The 15438-nt window shown below is 42.8% G+C and overlaps 1 protein-coding gene across 1 annotated transcript in view; it reads left to right on the plus strand.

The window, feature by feature from the left end:
* The first annotated feature begins 1087 nt into the window (after positions 1–1087).
* Positions 1088–15438, plus strand: part of UBR5 (ubiquitin protein ligase E3 component n-recognin 5) — a 90788-nt gene continuing 76437 nt past the window's right edge. The window contains exon 1 of the mRNA XM_059815611.1: positions 1088–1149. Within this exon, the coding sequence (XP_059671594.1) occupies positions 1088–1149 (62 nt within the window). The remainder of the gene's footprint in view (positions 1150–15438) is intronic.

Below are 15438 nucleotides of genomic sequence, written 5' to 3' on the forward strand. Positions count from 1 at the left end.
GGCTGTTGGAGGGAAGACTGACTGCGTTACTTATAACCGGGAACTACAAAGCAAGCAGCCGGCTTCGAGAGCCGGTGATGAAGGGCAGTGGGTTTGAAGCACACCGGCGGCCACACGTGCACCGGGGCGGGGGGGAAGCCCTGCTACACCACACCCCCCCCCCGGAACCCCCGGAGGCAGGCACGGTCTCACACACCCGCTCCCCTATTTCCACCCCCGAAACCGCTCCGGCGGGCCGCACCCCGCGCCAGTCCCGGCCGAGGGGCCGGTCACAGCTTCCCGCCCCGCGGCGGCCGCACGGGACCCGGCGGGGGTCAACGAGCCCAGGCACATGGCACTCACGGGGAACGGCTCAACCCCCGCAGCCCCAGCGAGCCCCGGGGAGGCGTTCAACACGCTACAAGGCTGCGGCGCGGCGGGAAAGGCCGGCGGAAGGGGTCGGGGCGCTGCGGCGCGGTCAGCCGCCCCTCAGCCGGCCCGGCCCCCGCCAGCGGCCGAGGGGAAGCGGCGCCGCCCACCCAGCTCCCGCCAGGGCCCGGCTGCGGCGGGGGAGGGGCCCCGTCCGGCGCCTCAGAGAGCCGCGCGCGCACCACCCCGCCCCCGCCTGCCCGCCCGGGAGCCACTCTTGGGGGCACGTGGTTTTTACGTCTCCTGCGCATGACGTCACCGCGCTCCGCGAGGCCTCCCCGACCAATCGGCGGCGCGCTTAGTGAACGGGCGCCGGGCGGCGGCGCGCGCGCCAGTCAGCGCGAGGCTTACACCGCGGCCGCGCGCCGCCGCCCCGCCCTCCCTGGCGCGGCGCACGGAGGGAGGGAGACGGGCCCGCTGGAAGTTAAGATGGCGGCGCGTGTGTGAGTGCGGTGCGGGCTGAGCCTTCTCCCGGCGCCGTTGCGGCGGGCTCCTTCTTCCTCGCGCTCCGCGCCGCGGCGGGTGAGCCGAGGACTCCACCGGCGGCCTCGAGCGGCCCCGGGGGAGGGACGGAGGCCGAGCGCCCCCTCCCCCGCCGCCCCCCCGCCCCCATTGTGTGCTCGGCCCCCACCCGCCCGCCTCCCTCCGCCGGGGGGGGGCAGCGGCGGCGGCGCGGAACATGACCTCGATCCACTTCGTGGTGCACCCGCTGCCGGGCACCGAGGACCAGCTCAATGACCGGTGAGGGGCAGGCCGTGCGGCGGGGGGCGGAGGGGAGGGGCTGGCCTGGCGGGGCTCGGCCCCCTGTGGGTGAGGGGAGGGGCCGGTGGCGGCCGGCCGGAGCGCGGCGGGGGCGCCCCGGGGGAGCGGGCAGCGCCGGCCGCGGGCGACGTCCCGGCACCCCCCCTGCCGTGCCGCCGTCCCGCAGCCGCACCGCGGAGCCGCAGGGCCCTCGCGCTTTCCTCTCGCAGGGGCCGGCGGCGAGGAGCGGTGCGGGCCGCGCCGCGCGCACCCGGCCTCTCCGGGCGGCCGCCGCCGTAAACTTTGCCCCCCCAGGGAGCGGGGGTGGGGGGCCGTGACTTTCCCCCGGGCCCGCCGCTCCTTCGCGGCCCCGGCGGGGACTCCGGCCTGCCAGGGGAGTCCCGGCGTCTGCCCGGGGAAGTGGGTTCCCGAGGTTCCCTGGCTGAGGACGAGGAGGAGCGAGAACGTGTCCATATTAATCAGAGATGGAGCGAGGCAGACAATGCAGATGGGGGATCGTGGTCTGTGTGAGAGAATGACGGGAGCGAGGATGAAGACGACGTACGCCGGGGATGTTACTCGCGCACGTACCGCCAGTGTGCTCTGCGTTCCCCTTCGTACTTGCATTTTTTTAAATAAGGAAGGAGGCCCGATCGCCAGATTACTGATGGTGTGTGGCTTGGCTGGGATGGGAATGACAGCTAGAACAGAAGCGCAGTCTGCTTGGAAACCTTGTAGCTAACTTTATGTTGGATTGTGGGAGAGAAATTGCAGGCTGGGGTGAGACTAGAATGCTCGGGAGAAACGAAATCCATGAACCGAATTTTCCTTACTGCTTGATGTGTATTTCACAGCACTCTGTGTGGCTGTCAAATATTTCTTCTGTAGCAATCACTAATGGTATGTCTTACAGCTTGTAAATTTTACTTGTGCTCTTTTATATAGAAATTCTTAAGAAACGTGTAACTTTTAATCTTTAATTTCTTATAAATTTATGTGTCAATAAATGGAGATCTTTAATCATCGCTGGATATAAACCAACATTTTTTATGCTGTAGATAAATGTTATTTAATTTTTGTAAATATTATTTAAATATTTAGAAATATTAAAAAGTATAGGCTCTTGTTATATTCTTCTGGTTTTGATCTTACCAGGTTTCAGAGCAGGTCAGGGTCCAGCTCAGTTCCACTATTGTTTGTAGCTAGGTCACTTTTCCTAGTTCAGTCTTTGCTGAGATGCCTCTATTAAAACAGCTGAAGTTCGAGGGCTTATGATGAGGAACATAGGTCATTATAAAGATAATTTGTGCCAAACTGCATCATCCTTGCCGTTAAACAGGGAAAAGAAACTTCTAATGATAAAATAGGTCCGAAACCTGAAGTGTGTTAGTGTGGAGTGTATTTTTTTTCCTTGACTTGATAAAGCATTTTACAGGATTCTGCTTCCTAGGAGGCCTACCCATTCCTAGGGGATTGATTGGCTTTCTCCACAGTAATACATTCAAATTTGGCATACATCTTCCTTTAGAGTGACAAACTCTGAGAGGTGATGCTGTACTAGGAGTTCTTCATTGCACTCTTTTGATTTAGGGTAAGATCTAGGACTTTGAACTTGAAAGGACCCCAGTGATTTTTCTTTTTCCTTTTTTTTTTTTTTTAATGTTGATAGGCCCTTAGAAAATATTTATCATGTAATTATCACACTTTGCTCAGACCAAGAGAGCTCATCTGTTATTTCTTTAATGTCACCTCTTTTGTTGACTTATTGATGTTAAATATGATGCCCCCTCAGTCTTCATAATGCTTCCTAATTTTTCTTTTTTTTTTTTTCCTTTCTTTTTTCCCCCCCTTTTTACCACAGCAGCAGCTCTTACAACTTCTATTTGATACAGGAAGCTTCATAATCTGTGGTAATTAATATATGGAGAAAGCTGCAGAAGTGCTATTAAGTTGTGACTTATTCTGAAAAAATTAAGTGGCTCCTGGATCTGAGCTGCAAGTCATAAATTTCCACTTCATAAATATAATTTTACTAGAAGTGCAGTAGCTGTGTATCAGAACTTGTCATGCAGTGAAATCAGAATGATTCATAAATAGGGTTGAGGCACACGCATATGTGCTGGAAATGCCAGTTCAATTTTATCAGTAGCATTGCTGCTTGTTACTGTTCCATCAATATAGATCACGATCTAGATAGCTTAATAAATTCTTATATACATGCACATAGAAGTTAGGATCTTGGAACATCTGGTATCTCTATGATGTTTCTTTCCCCCCCTCACACTTCATAGGCTTTTTTGAGTCTGAGCTGCAGACAGTGGTCAGTAGCCCAAGTTATTTTTTTCCTGTCTGTGTTCTGAATGATAATTGCATCTCAAAATCTGGTTTTGGGACCATAACTCTGCATTGTATGCTTTCATTTGTAGCGTACATAGAACATGATCAATTGTATTGCTTTCAGTAATGGATTCGTGTTCTGCATCTAAGGAATAATCACTTTTTAAAACACAAGGGATTTATTGGTGAAATCCGTGTGTGTTCAGGATACATGACAGTTTTGAATTTTTATAATAAAGTATTTCATACATTATGCTTAATAATCAGTGTAGATGTGTGAAGGGGGTGAAGTGTGTTTGGAAAACATCCTTCTCCTGAAGGTATTGCTCTGCTCTTAAGCAGTCTCCAAAATGTGAGGAAGTAGGTTTTTTCAGTTTGGTTTGATGCAGTTTGCGTCACTTCGTTTTACAGTTTTTATTAGATTTTCTGTGTAATTTGTTATCACTCTTATTTATGTAGCAACTTGGAGAACGGTAAAACACTTTGAAGGAAAAAAGGAAAAAGTAACTGTAGAACAACAAATAATTGGGAAGACTTCTAAGCATGCCTAGTCATCATCTGAAAGTATTTCTTAACTACTGTTTTTGAAAATACTAGTTAGTATTGTACCTTGATGGTAGTTATTAGACCTCTCTCAAAGAAGTTGAAGCAGTGTTGGCTTGTTCATGGTATTCACTCAGATGTCTGGAAGCTAGTTGCACTGAAGAAAGCTCACAGAGGACAAGATTATATTTACTTTTGTGGTTGTGTTAGGATTCATTTTTTGAAATGGATAGTAGTTTAGGATGTACTGAGGTAATTAAGCTTTTTCTGGTAAGTTTATTTAGGAAGATAGGTAACTTGGAATTTTTCCCCCATTTTTTCGGTTGTCTGCATACTGAATATGAGAAGTTTAACGGGAGAAAATTTGGGTATGGCCTGCAGTTTGAGAAACAACTCCATAAAATATTTGGGATGTAAATAATTAATGGCTTTGATCTTTGAAAAAGAGATGCCCAGCTTCTGTTGCAGTGGATGTTAGATACATTTTGTTGATTATCCTCCTGTTTCGTGTATGTTTCAGGGTTGTAGACTTTGTGCTTTGTGAAGGAAGTTTGACATAAAATTTCATAGATAAGTCAATCTTAAGAAATATACTAAGAAGAATTCACTGATTTTATGTTGGGTTAGGAAGTGGGTGTAACCATTACAAATAACCATTTCTTGGCTATTATGAAACCTTACTGGAGCAGCTGAACTTGCTGCTCTGTAGAATGGGAAGGGGAGTCTTTCACCTTACATGAACGGCTTTCCGTACATGAACTAACTTTCAGGGACAGGATTCGTCTCAAGGCTTTGCCTTTGTTTTTACCTTATACTAAGAAAAGTCTTGTCAGCTAAGCTACTGAAGTTCTAGCATAGGGTAAGATGTAATTTTTGAAGTGGTCATTGATTCAGTGTGCTTTTTTCTCTCCTCTTGAAGATGAGATGTAATGAATTTGGTTAAATAGAGGGTATTCTGAATTGAAGATGAGTGTTAAGAGAGGTGGTATGTAGTAAGTTTTCACACAGTAAGCTCTTTGAAACAAGTAATGTGACCAGGAAAAGTTCATTCAGTGAGTAGTTATGTACAGTCAGCTTTGGGGGAAGAAAGGATTATCTCGCTCTTATGTGAGTTTGTTTTTCTTTAATAATATATTCAATGCTTTTCTCTATTATTCAAATATTACTTACTTCAGGCCATGCCTGAACTGAAAAATTAACTAGTGTATTTTATATTGTCTGCATTGTTTACACCCTCTGATAATCAATTTCCGTGGAAAAAATACCTACCAAGAACATATACTTTTAGTCTGTGCCTGGGTATCTCATAGCTTATGTACATGAAAACATCATTGCAAGGTAATAAGCAAGTGATCAGTGGATATGTGGGCTGTTACTCTGGCAGATTTTCTTACACACACACACACACACACACCCCCCCCCGCCCCTTTGCATTCACTGATGAGCAAATCTGTTAAAAATCCCAAGCAGATGTTGCTGGAAGGAGCTGGTGTAGGGTGTGGTATGGTTCTGTGCAGGGAGCCAGCAGGGATGTGGAGCTGTTGTCCTGGCCCCACATGTCTGCCAGAGCCCTGCACAGAGAGGGAGAGATAGCTCCTGATAATGCAAGTGTTTGTTTAGTTCTGAACTCCCTCTTCTACATCCACAGGCATGCTGGGAGAGTACCTGTCCTCTTGTGGAGAGGAAGGCAGACCGAGCATGAACTTCCCTGTTGTTAACTCGCATGTAATCTGCATTGCTGCTCAAAGTTGCGAGAAAGAAGGGATTGACTGACTTATTCGTAAATAGAAAACCTGCAAGTTGTGTGCAGATAATACAGTACTTCTTTGAGCTCAAGCGATTTATTTTGGTGCACTTTAAACCGTTTCCTAATCTACTTCAGCAAAAGTGAAGTTAGTCTGCCTCAAACAGGAATAGATGGTTTAATTACAGGGAAACCATTGCTGATGTAATACTTTAATTCCCTGAGTTAGAGTTGCTTGATGAGACTTTAGTAACGGGAGAAGTGTTGACTTTGTTTTTAGGATTAATTTCTTGAAAACATAACAAAATTCAAATTGACTTCTTTTAGAAGAGAGTGAGGGAATGGCATGACTATCATGGCATTATTATCATCAGACTCTTAGTTGGAAACACTTTTTAAAAAAGAAAATGTTTTAGCTGCATCAAAAGCTTTGCACCACCACTGTGGTTATACCAACCATTGTAGGATTCATACATTGAGAAGCAGTGCATTAAGATTTGATCTTATTTCAGTATTGTTATTTAAGGATGATGATTTGGGAAGTTAAGTATCAGACCTTGCACATAAGCATCGTTTCATATCTCGTCGAACGTGAAAGGTTACTTACACACAGGCCAATAGTCTAGGCCTCTTTGGACTTTGCTCTGCCAGGGTGTTCTTCTGGTTACAATTGTTTGCTATGCGCCAGACACTGCTTTTTAGAGAGTATGTATGTAATTGTCTGTGAATGTTCTTGCTGAAACTTTTCTGAGATGTTGTAAGTCAAAGTAATTGCTCTTTTCTGAAGGGGGGAGGTTTGTTTTCCCTACTTCTTACCTGGCACTAACTTTTAAGTGTCAGATCCCACAGTAAACTGACTTAACTTGCTAAAATGTTATAAAGCTAACCCTGGTAAAGTGAAGTAAATACAGTTTTGTGGATTAGGAAGTTGAACTGGGCTGGGTGAGTATCAGAGTAGATGGCTAAGAAAGGGGGGGGGGGGGGGGCTTGAAAAGTGCTGCAGGAGAGAGTTAGGAGCAAAGAATGGGGAAGAGGAAGCAAGGTTGGGTTTCTTCCATTTTGAAAGCAGCAAGTTTATTTTGGCTACTGTAACGTGAAACTGTACTGTGAATGCGATCGGGGCTGAGAGTAGTTGTGACCTGTCACAAAAAATTTAATAAAATAATAATTGGGGCACAAATGCTGCCTCTTTTCCTTCTCAAATTATCTATGAGGTTTGAGCATATTTGTTGTTAGACCAATGATAAAGTAAGATTAATGGAGTAAGATATTAATGCCATATTTTAAGGTTGGCAATGCAAGTCAGAGCTGTCAGAAAACAACTTTTTTAATTCTAAGAACAGTAAGGTATCAGTCAATGATGCTTATGTGCTAATTCTTGGTAAAACTTAAAATCTATAATCAATAGCATACTTTAAAGTAATTTTGGTATAGTATGTATTTATTAAATGTTCTAGTTGCCATGTAGGATGCTTTTTACAAAAGATGTTTGTCAAAAATTTGTAATTAAACCATAAAATAGATGTAAAGGCTATGACACTTTTTTCTTAAACTATCTAAAGTTTAAGTAGATAACTGTTCAGTACGCAATTAAATTTATGTGAAAAATCACTTAATGCTTGAGAAAAACACCAAAGATGTACTTAAGAATGGGAAGCTCTGCAGTTTGTTGTAGCTGCCTTTTTACAGTTATGGCATGGTTAATTGTTCGTGGCTTAAACAAAATGGACAGTTGTATGTATTTGAAAATTACATAAAGAAGAAGGGGTTTCAAGGTAGATTTTATTGTAGTGATTACACTAACAGCAATCTAGGTAGTTAAATTTGCAAGATGCTCCCTGTAAAAGCTGGTGTTTTGTCTTTGCCTGCATCAACTCAACAGCCACTTATGCAGAAGAAAACCGTATACAAAAACTACTTGTGCTTTTCAGTTGCACGGACATTTTTTTTAAGCTTGAATTCAGTGAAGTCCACTAAGGATTTGGCCCTTGGCAACAACTTCACATAGAAGACTGCAGTAGTTTTGGCATCTGTACATGCCCCAGAGAAAACGCAGGGACAAGGCCTAGTTGTTATGGCTAGAGGATTTCAAATTGGGAGGAACTATTAGGAGAAAAAAATACTGAAATAAGTACGCAAATGTAATTTTCAAGGTGCACGTGTATTTTGTCCAAAACCGTAAGCCTGTCAGTTTAAATGAGGGCGGTCACAGCACTAGTTAGTCCACTACAGCAATAATTATCCAGGTTTCAGATCTTAATTCTTTTCCCTTTCTGGCATATAACTATTTTGACAATGAACTCTATGCTCTACTTTTTAGTCTTTCTGCGCCTAAAAAAAGCAGTCAACCAACACCGCTTCCTTTTCTTTTACCCTTCCCCTCAAAGGAAGAGTAACTATTTTGTTTCAATTGAAGAGCTTTTGTTACATTTGAGAGAGAACATGTACCACCACACTGATACAAAAGTATGAAGTTTGCCTCTTCTAAAGACTTCAAACATAACTGTAGAACTGAGTAGAAAGGCATAAAGTGGGTGCACTGGTCATCTACATTTATGTAAAACTGCCAGTTTGGTTCCAGTTGAGGAGTGATGTACCTATTGAATTTACTATCTTTGAAAATTTTGTCTTCCTGTGACAAGTCTCACTGCTACTGCCAGCACTTGTCAAGGGAATTTCTCATGGTAAATATGCTTCACCCTGTCTTTCAGCAAATCTTAGCTACTGTGCTTTGAAGTATGTTTTAGAGTACCAATCCACATTGGTACAGAAAAGTTTTGAATATTCATTTGCCACCCTTTTGTAATGCCCCAGTGTGATTGTTTTGCTGCAGTTCTAAAAATTATCTTTAAGATAGCATCTTATGGTAAGTGTCATTGGCTAGTTTTTGTAATCCCAAGTCTGTTGGTGTTATGCTGTAAGATGTCTCTTAGCGATTTCTTGAATTGTTTACATCCATAGTGGAGATGAAATGTGTATTTTCTGTAATTTTGTTTTGCACAGCTTTTCTTGATTAAACTGGTTACTACATTTTATCAGAAAAGATGCCCCACAATAGCTTTGGTCCCTTATGTTTCTGATTTAATTTTACATTATGGTGTTTTATTAAAGAATGCAGAATAAAAACTTCGAAAACATTCACATGATTAGTACTATTTTGGTGATTAACTGTGTTGGAACTTCTCACTACTGTTGTTGTTCTGTTGCCAGATGTGAGGTCTGCCAATTTAATTTGTGACAATGGTAGTGTAACTCAACAGATGAAAGTACGAAGGCTGCTGGAGGCTTCAATAATCTTATGAAATTTGTCTTTGGGGAAAAAAAAAAACAAAACCCAACACATTCAAGGGGGTATTGTTTTTGTTTGGTTGTTTTTTTTTGCTTTTGACTCAAAGTAGTCAGTATTGCGGGCAGTTGGGAATATCTTGAGTAATCTAGGGTGTTTATACCCATGCAGGTATAGTTTGCCTGTTCATTAGAAAATAGCCCAGAAAGAAACTCTGTGCTCTGTACACAGGGCTTGGTGGTGTTACTTTCTGCAGCATGTTTGCCGTCATCTCTAGTTAAGCTGGGTGCTGATTTTCTTCTTTTTATGCTGTGTAGAAGTGGTAGTTGACTAGTTTAAGCCAAGCCTGTATTAAAACAGCATTTTTTAAATTTGCTTACAGTCTTCCATTATGCTTCATTCTCTATTCTCCATTAGGTTTCCTCAAACTCACCTTTTCACCTTTGGGATAGATTATCTCTTTACATACATAGGTAGTTCCGATACAATGAGATGGATCTTGATTGGGATCTCTGAATTCTGCTAAAAAGCTAGAATTTTACTATATAGTTTCCAGTGTGGCATTGACTTAATATGGACAAATGTATGTGCTACAGTGTTTTTACCAAAAACTTAAATGGAAAATAAATACTTACCCATGTGAATGCAGTTAAGTGAGAGCTGTAGGCCTTACTCTCTTGTCATTTGAAGTCTTTGGTGTTTGTCACTTCCTCCAATAAGCGTGGTATCATTTTAATTTCTTGTTCATCTTGCAAAATTAATTTTCTTAAACGTGTCTCTCAGTGTTTATTCTTTCATTTATGGTATGAAGTTTTGCTGTTCTCTACCTAGCCTGAAAATTAAGAGAGCTGCATTGTTTTTTTCTCTTTCTAGTAAACATCAAGAAATGTTCTTCTAAAGAGGATTTATGGCTTTTAATCCATCTTATATTGTTTTTCCTTTTAATATAACTGAGTTATTGTTGTCTGACCTTTAATGAAGATCTCTTTCTTAGGTTGTTGAAACTCTTTTCTTCAGCTTTGACCATGCTTGGTACATTATTAACAGCGGTTTTCCTTCTCTCTCTTTTTCTTTTTTCCTTTTTTTTTTTTTTTTAAGGCATTATTTATGCAGCTTGCTGACTTTAGCAAAATGTATTTGTCTCTAGAGCAAGGATTTGAAGGTACTTAATAAAACATTCCAATGATACAAATCATAGCGTCTTCTGGGGCAGATTGGGTAGGCAGAATGTAATCTGGCTAGGATTGCCCCACTCTTGGTGGGAGGGCATGGGGGGTAACAGGCTGTTTGCTCGAATGGCCAAAGCTTTGTTTCTTTCTCTTGTGGTGCAGAATCTGTATCTGGCAAGATTGTTACCTGAAATAGTATGGCCGTAGGCAAAATGTGAGGCAGGAGGTGTGCAATGTGCTGCTTCATGAGTTCTTGTAGAGGAACCAAAACACTAGTTCTGCCGAGGGGAAGCACCTGGACTTTTGTGGCTGTGGTACAGACAGATGGAAAAGAGAGAATCTGTTTTTCGGCAATGCAAAAAAGTATTGTGATGAGCTGTGCACCTCAAAAGCTGGGGTTTCTTTTGAGTTATTTTGCCTGCAGTGTGCATCTGACAAAGCGATTTGGCTCCTTGTTTTTCTGGCGTGGTGTTTGCTCTCTACTCCTTATGCCAGGTCTCATTCCGTTCCTATCTAAATCAAAGATGCAGTGTCTGAGAGGAAGGTTTTGAAGATGTGTGTTTAGTACAAGACAGTGCAGTGTGAGGAGGGGAGTTCATGGTATTTGAAAGGCAGTTTTTAACAAGTTTGAAAAAGTGACAGGCAGATAATACTGTGATATCAGAGTTTGTTCAAGACTTCAAGCCTTGGAATTGGAGGAATTGGCAAGTAAAGGACTGGACATGCTAAATGATCTTTCCCTATTGCTAAAAACTAATTCAGCATGTGAATAAGCATGCTGGACTTCATTGAAGAGCACTTAGAATTCAGTGTCTTGTTTGTGCTTTGTTTTTAATAAAATCACTCGTACAAAATATACTGTTGCTTTTCTCCAGCCAAGACACAAAGTATTTAATAGCATGAGAGTTCTTACTTTAAAAAATATTTTTGTAGCATTTGAATGCTCTAATCAAAGGCCATTTTCCAACTTTAGACATAGTGGTCATGGCTTCCAAAAGCTTAGAGCAGGAATGAAAGGGAAAATCGTGGAGAGATTACGATTTGGGTTCTCACAGTAGACCCAGCTGGGACCAGAACCTGTCTCTCCTCGCTTTAACCTGGCGTGCTGGTAAATACACAACCTCCCCAGTGGCTCATAATTAGCTCTTGAAGGAGCTTTAACAGTCTATCACTACAGAACACAAAAAGGTTTTACGAATTTACAATGACTGGGTTTTTATCTTGATAGCAATTTTTTGTAGTGGAATCACTACAGAAACACTCTGACAGTAAAAAAAATACGATTTTTTTCCACCTTTGTCTAAATGTAGTCTTTTAAGTTTCACTTGTTCTAGTCAAACAAGCATATGGCTTCCTAGCTACGTTTTGCTAGCTAGCATTCATATGTTGCTCAACATAGTAATACTGGCTCACGTTATTTCATGTGAGTAGTTTTCAAGTATCCTTGAAGACAACCATGGGGTTCTAAATTCCCATTATCCACATTTTACTGTCACAGAAGGATATACTTACTGAAATGATGGATAGCTAAATAGTTTGCAACTTTTTATTGTTTTAAGATTCAGAACTTGCACCCAACTGAGTTGATTGATCCAATTGTTTAGCTTTTAATGGTCTTCTGGCTGAAGAAATAGCCTTCTGCTAAATGTTAAACAGAAATTCTTTGCAGCTACAAGGACTTTGTGCAGTTGAACAGAATCTGAGAACATAGAATGATGATTTGATGCATTCTACACCAGAGAACAGATCTCTGTCTTGTGTTGTCTGAATCTGCGACCCACACTTTTGGAAGCCTACTGTTGTAGAATAACAGCAGATTGAGGCTGACTCATTCTCCTGTAGTGTGGTGGTTTTTTTTCCACAGAAACACCACTAGGCGTTTAGGCAACCTGTAGCCATAGATCTACTTTACTACCAAATCCTCTGGACATTGTGCTAAATAACATGTGTAGGTGTGCTGTAACTGCTATATGCTAGTCCTGTCAGGATCATACCATTTGTGATTTCTTTCTGTTTGTATTCAGGCTTTTCATTACAACTTTTTTTTTTTTTTTTTAGAAAAGGGTCATGCTGTGTCATAGCTATTTTAGGATTGGGTTTTTGCTTATTTAAAAACGTGATTGACTTTATATTCCTCTTGAGCTATGTTATGGCTGTGATTTACACTGTGGGTTTTGGGTTTTTTTAAAATTATTATTCAGAAGGTTATATTTTCAGTGTCACTTAAATGATAAATCTGATGAAAGGGTCTAAGTAGATTTTGAACTAGAGGAACCGGTCAGCCAGCATCATTCATCATTAATCAGGGATTCTGGCAAACCTAGTGCTGCATTTCACAAGTCCTACAGGTGGCTGTCTTGCTTGCTAGAGGGATTCTGCTCCTGCTAGAGAAACAGAGTACTTCCATAGGGATATTTTAGTACCCATGAATATTTTTACTCAATGTCTAAACAATACTTCTCAGACATTTCCCTGACTTGTTGGTGTAACTTTTGTTCTAAGCCACTGCCCTTACAGGGATTCTATAGCAAAAAATGAGCTCCTAGTTTTTCAATGGCAAAACCCCATCCTTTTGTTGCCGTGCCTCCAAGTCAAATGTGTGGAGATCACATCCTGAAAGCAAAAAGCCCTCAGAATCACAGGATGGCTGAGTTTGGAGGGCACCTCTGGACGTCATTTGGTCCAACTCCTGTGCTCAAGGAGGGCCATCTAGAGCTGGTTGCCTGGGACTGTATTCAGATGGCTTTTGAATAACTCCAAAGGATGGAGACTCCACAACCTCCCTGGGCAATCTGTGCCAGTGCTTGGTCACCCTCACAGTAAAAAAAGTGTTTCCTGATGTTCAGACAGAACCTCCTGTGTTGCAGTTTGTGCCCGTTGCCTCTGGTCTTGTCACTGGGCACCACTGGGAAGTGCCTGGCTCTGTCCTTTTTACACCCTCTCTTTAGGTGTTTATATAAGTTGATAAGGTCCCCCCAGCGCCTTCTCCTCCCCAGGCTGAACAGTCCCAGCTCTCTCAGCCTTTCCTCATTTGAGAAGTGCTCCAGTCCCTTAATCATCTTTTTGGCCCTTCACTGGACTCTACCAGTATGTCCATGTCTCTCTTGTACTGGGGAGCCCAGAACTGGACACAGAACTCTAGGTGTGGCCTCACCAGTGCTGAATAAAGGGAAGGATTGCCTCCCTTAGCCTGCTGGCAATTCTTTGCCTAATGCAGCCCAGAATACCATTCGCCTTCTTTGCCACAAGACATGCTGGCTCATGTTCAACCTGGTGTTCACCAGGACTCCCAGGTCCTTCTCTGCAGAGCTGCTTTCCAGCTGGGCTGTTCCCATTACGTACTGGTGCATGACGTTGTTCCTCCCCAGGTACAGGACTTGGTGCATGCCCTTGTTGAACTTCATGAGGTTGCTGTGCTCTGGATGGCAGCATGATCCTCTGGCATATCAGCCACTCTTCCCAGTTTGGTGTCATCTGCAAGGTTGCCGAGGGTAAGCTCTGCCCCCTCATCCAGGTCATTAATGAAGATGTTGAACAGGACTGGACCTGGTATTGATCCCTAGGGTACACCGCTAGTCACTGGCCTCAAACTAGACTTCATGCTGCTGATCACCAACCGCTGGGCCCAGCCATTCACACAGTTTTCAGTTCACCTCGTCGTCTGCTCGTGCATCCATACTTCATGAGCTTCTCTGTGAGGATCTTGCGGGACACAATGTCAAAAGCCTTTACTAAAGTCTAGCTAGACAATATCCACTGCTTTCCCCTCATTCTCCTATACAGCGATATGAAATTGGCCTTGCTTTCTTAAAATCAGATCTGACATATATGCTTACCCTCTCTGTAGGGTGAAGAAGATGGGTTAGTCTTTTTACCTGCCTATACAGTATGTGTTTAATTCTGCATGTTAGGTATTACTGGGTATCTATCTTTAACCTTCTGATGTTGTTGCCGCTATCCTGTCTTTGCTAATTTTTCTTGTCCTGCATTAACATTGTTGTGGGCTAGCTTATACCTAACTAACTGGATATAGGTCATTATCTATATCAGTGTTGTTATATCATGAAATAATAATGGTCTGCTGTGAGGGAATTTACTTTCTGCAGTCATTGTATTACCTGAAGACTTTTCAGTGATATTGCAGAAAACTGTTTTCAAGAGATTCATTTGTTTGATGTTTGCCATATTAGCTTTCTGCTATAGCTTACTGATTCAGTACAGTGTGTTACCATTGTTCCTGAGAGGACTATTAAACAGTCAGAACTACCTTTATCAACCAAACTGCCAATCTTACAAATTAGAAAATAGTTTGGGAGCCATATTCTGTAAATCCGTTCTGGTTGATTCCATGAAACGTAAAAGTGGCTGTTACAATCAGGCAAGAGGGCCATCTTGTTTTCCTCCTGTTCATGGCAGTGACCAGTGCTAGGTGGTGGGAGAAGAGTATTAGAATAAGGCAAACATACTGTGATGCTTTTCCAGCTTCTAATGATTTGCAGCTCAGGGATTTCCTGAGCAGTAGGTGTTGGCTTATTATGTAATAACCAAATAGTCCTAGTTTATATTTCTTGGAATGGGGAGAGGACATGGTGTAAACCATAGTACACCTGATTACTGACTGAGTGGAGCAGAGACTTACTTTGTCATCTTGTTTGTTTCAGTGTTCTGTGTATTATAGTCTAAACACATCATCCCACCCCACTGCTGAGTAGTACTGGTTGCCTTGCAGGCTGTCATTTTGTACTTGTGCTTGGGATTTTTTTTTTTTTTTAAATATGCATTGCTTTATATTTTCTACAGGTAATCTTATTGCCTGCTTTTGTGTGGTACATAGGCATTTTTTTATGGATGCCTCCTTACCCCTTACTACCCAGAATGACTTAATACTTAAAGCACACTTGAATCTTCTCCCTTTCTGCCCCCTGTCCCCACCCCGTTGATGGAGAAGAGGTTTTTCACCTTTATTTCTTAATTTATTCTATTAGGAGGAAGGTGTCTGGTACAGTAACTGTGGAAGGCTGCCTCTTTGGAAACTGCTTTCTAAGGTTTGAAAAGGCGATCAGGGGCGGGATCCTTTTGTATGTTGTACTATGGCATGGAAGATAGCTGCATGTGACTTTACATAGTGTCCGGTGTCCAAGACATTGTGGGATCAGGAAGCAAAGATAATATGCTTGCTTAAGCTCATTGGTGTCCTTTTTCTGCATTTC

This window comes from Gavia stellata, chromosome 3 (genome assembly GCF_030936135.1).
Source record: "Gavia stellata isolate bGavSte3 chromosome 3, bGavSte3.hap2, whole genome shotgun sequence".
Taxonomy (NCBI): Eukaryota; Metazoa; Chordata; class Aves; order Gaviiformes; family Gaviidae; genus Gavia; species Gavia stellata.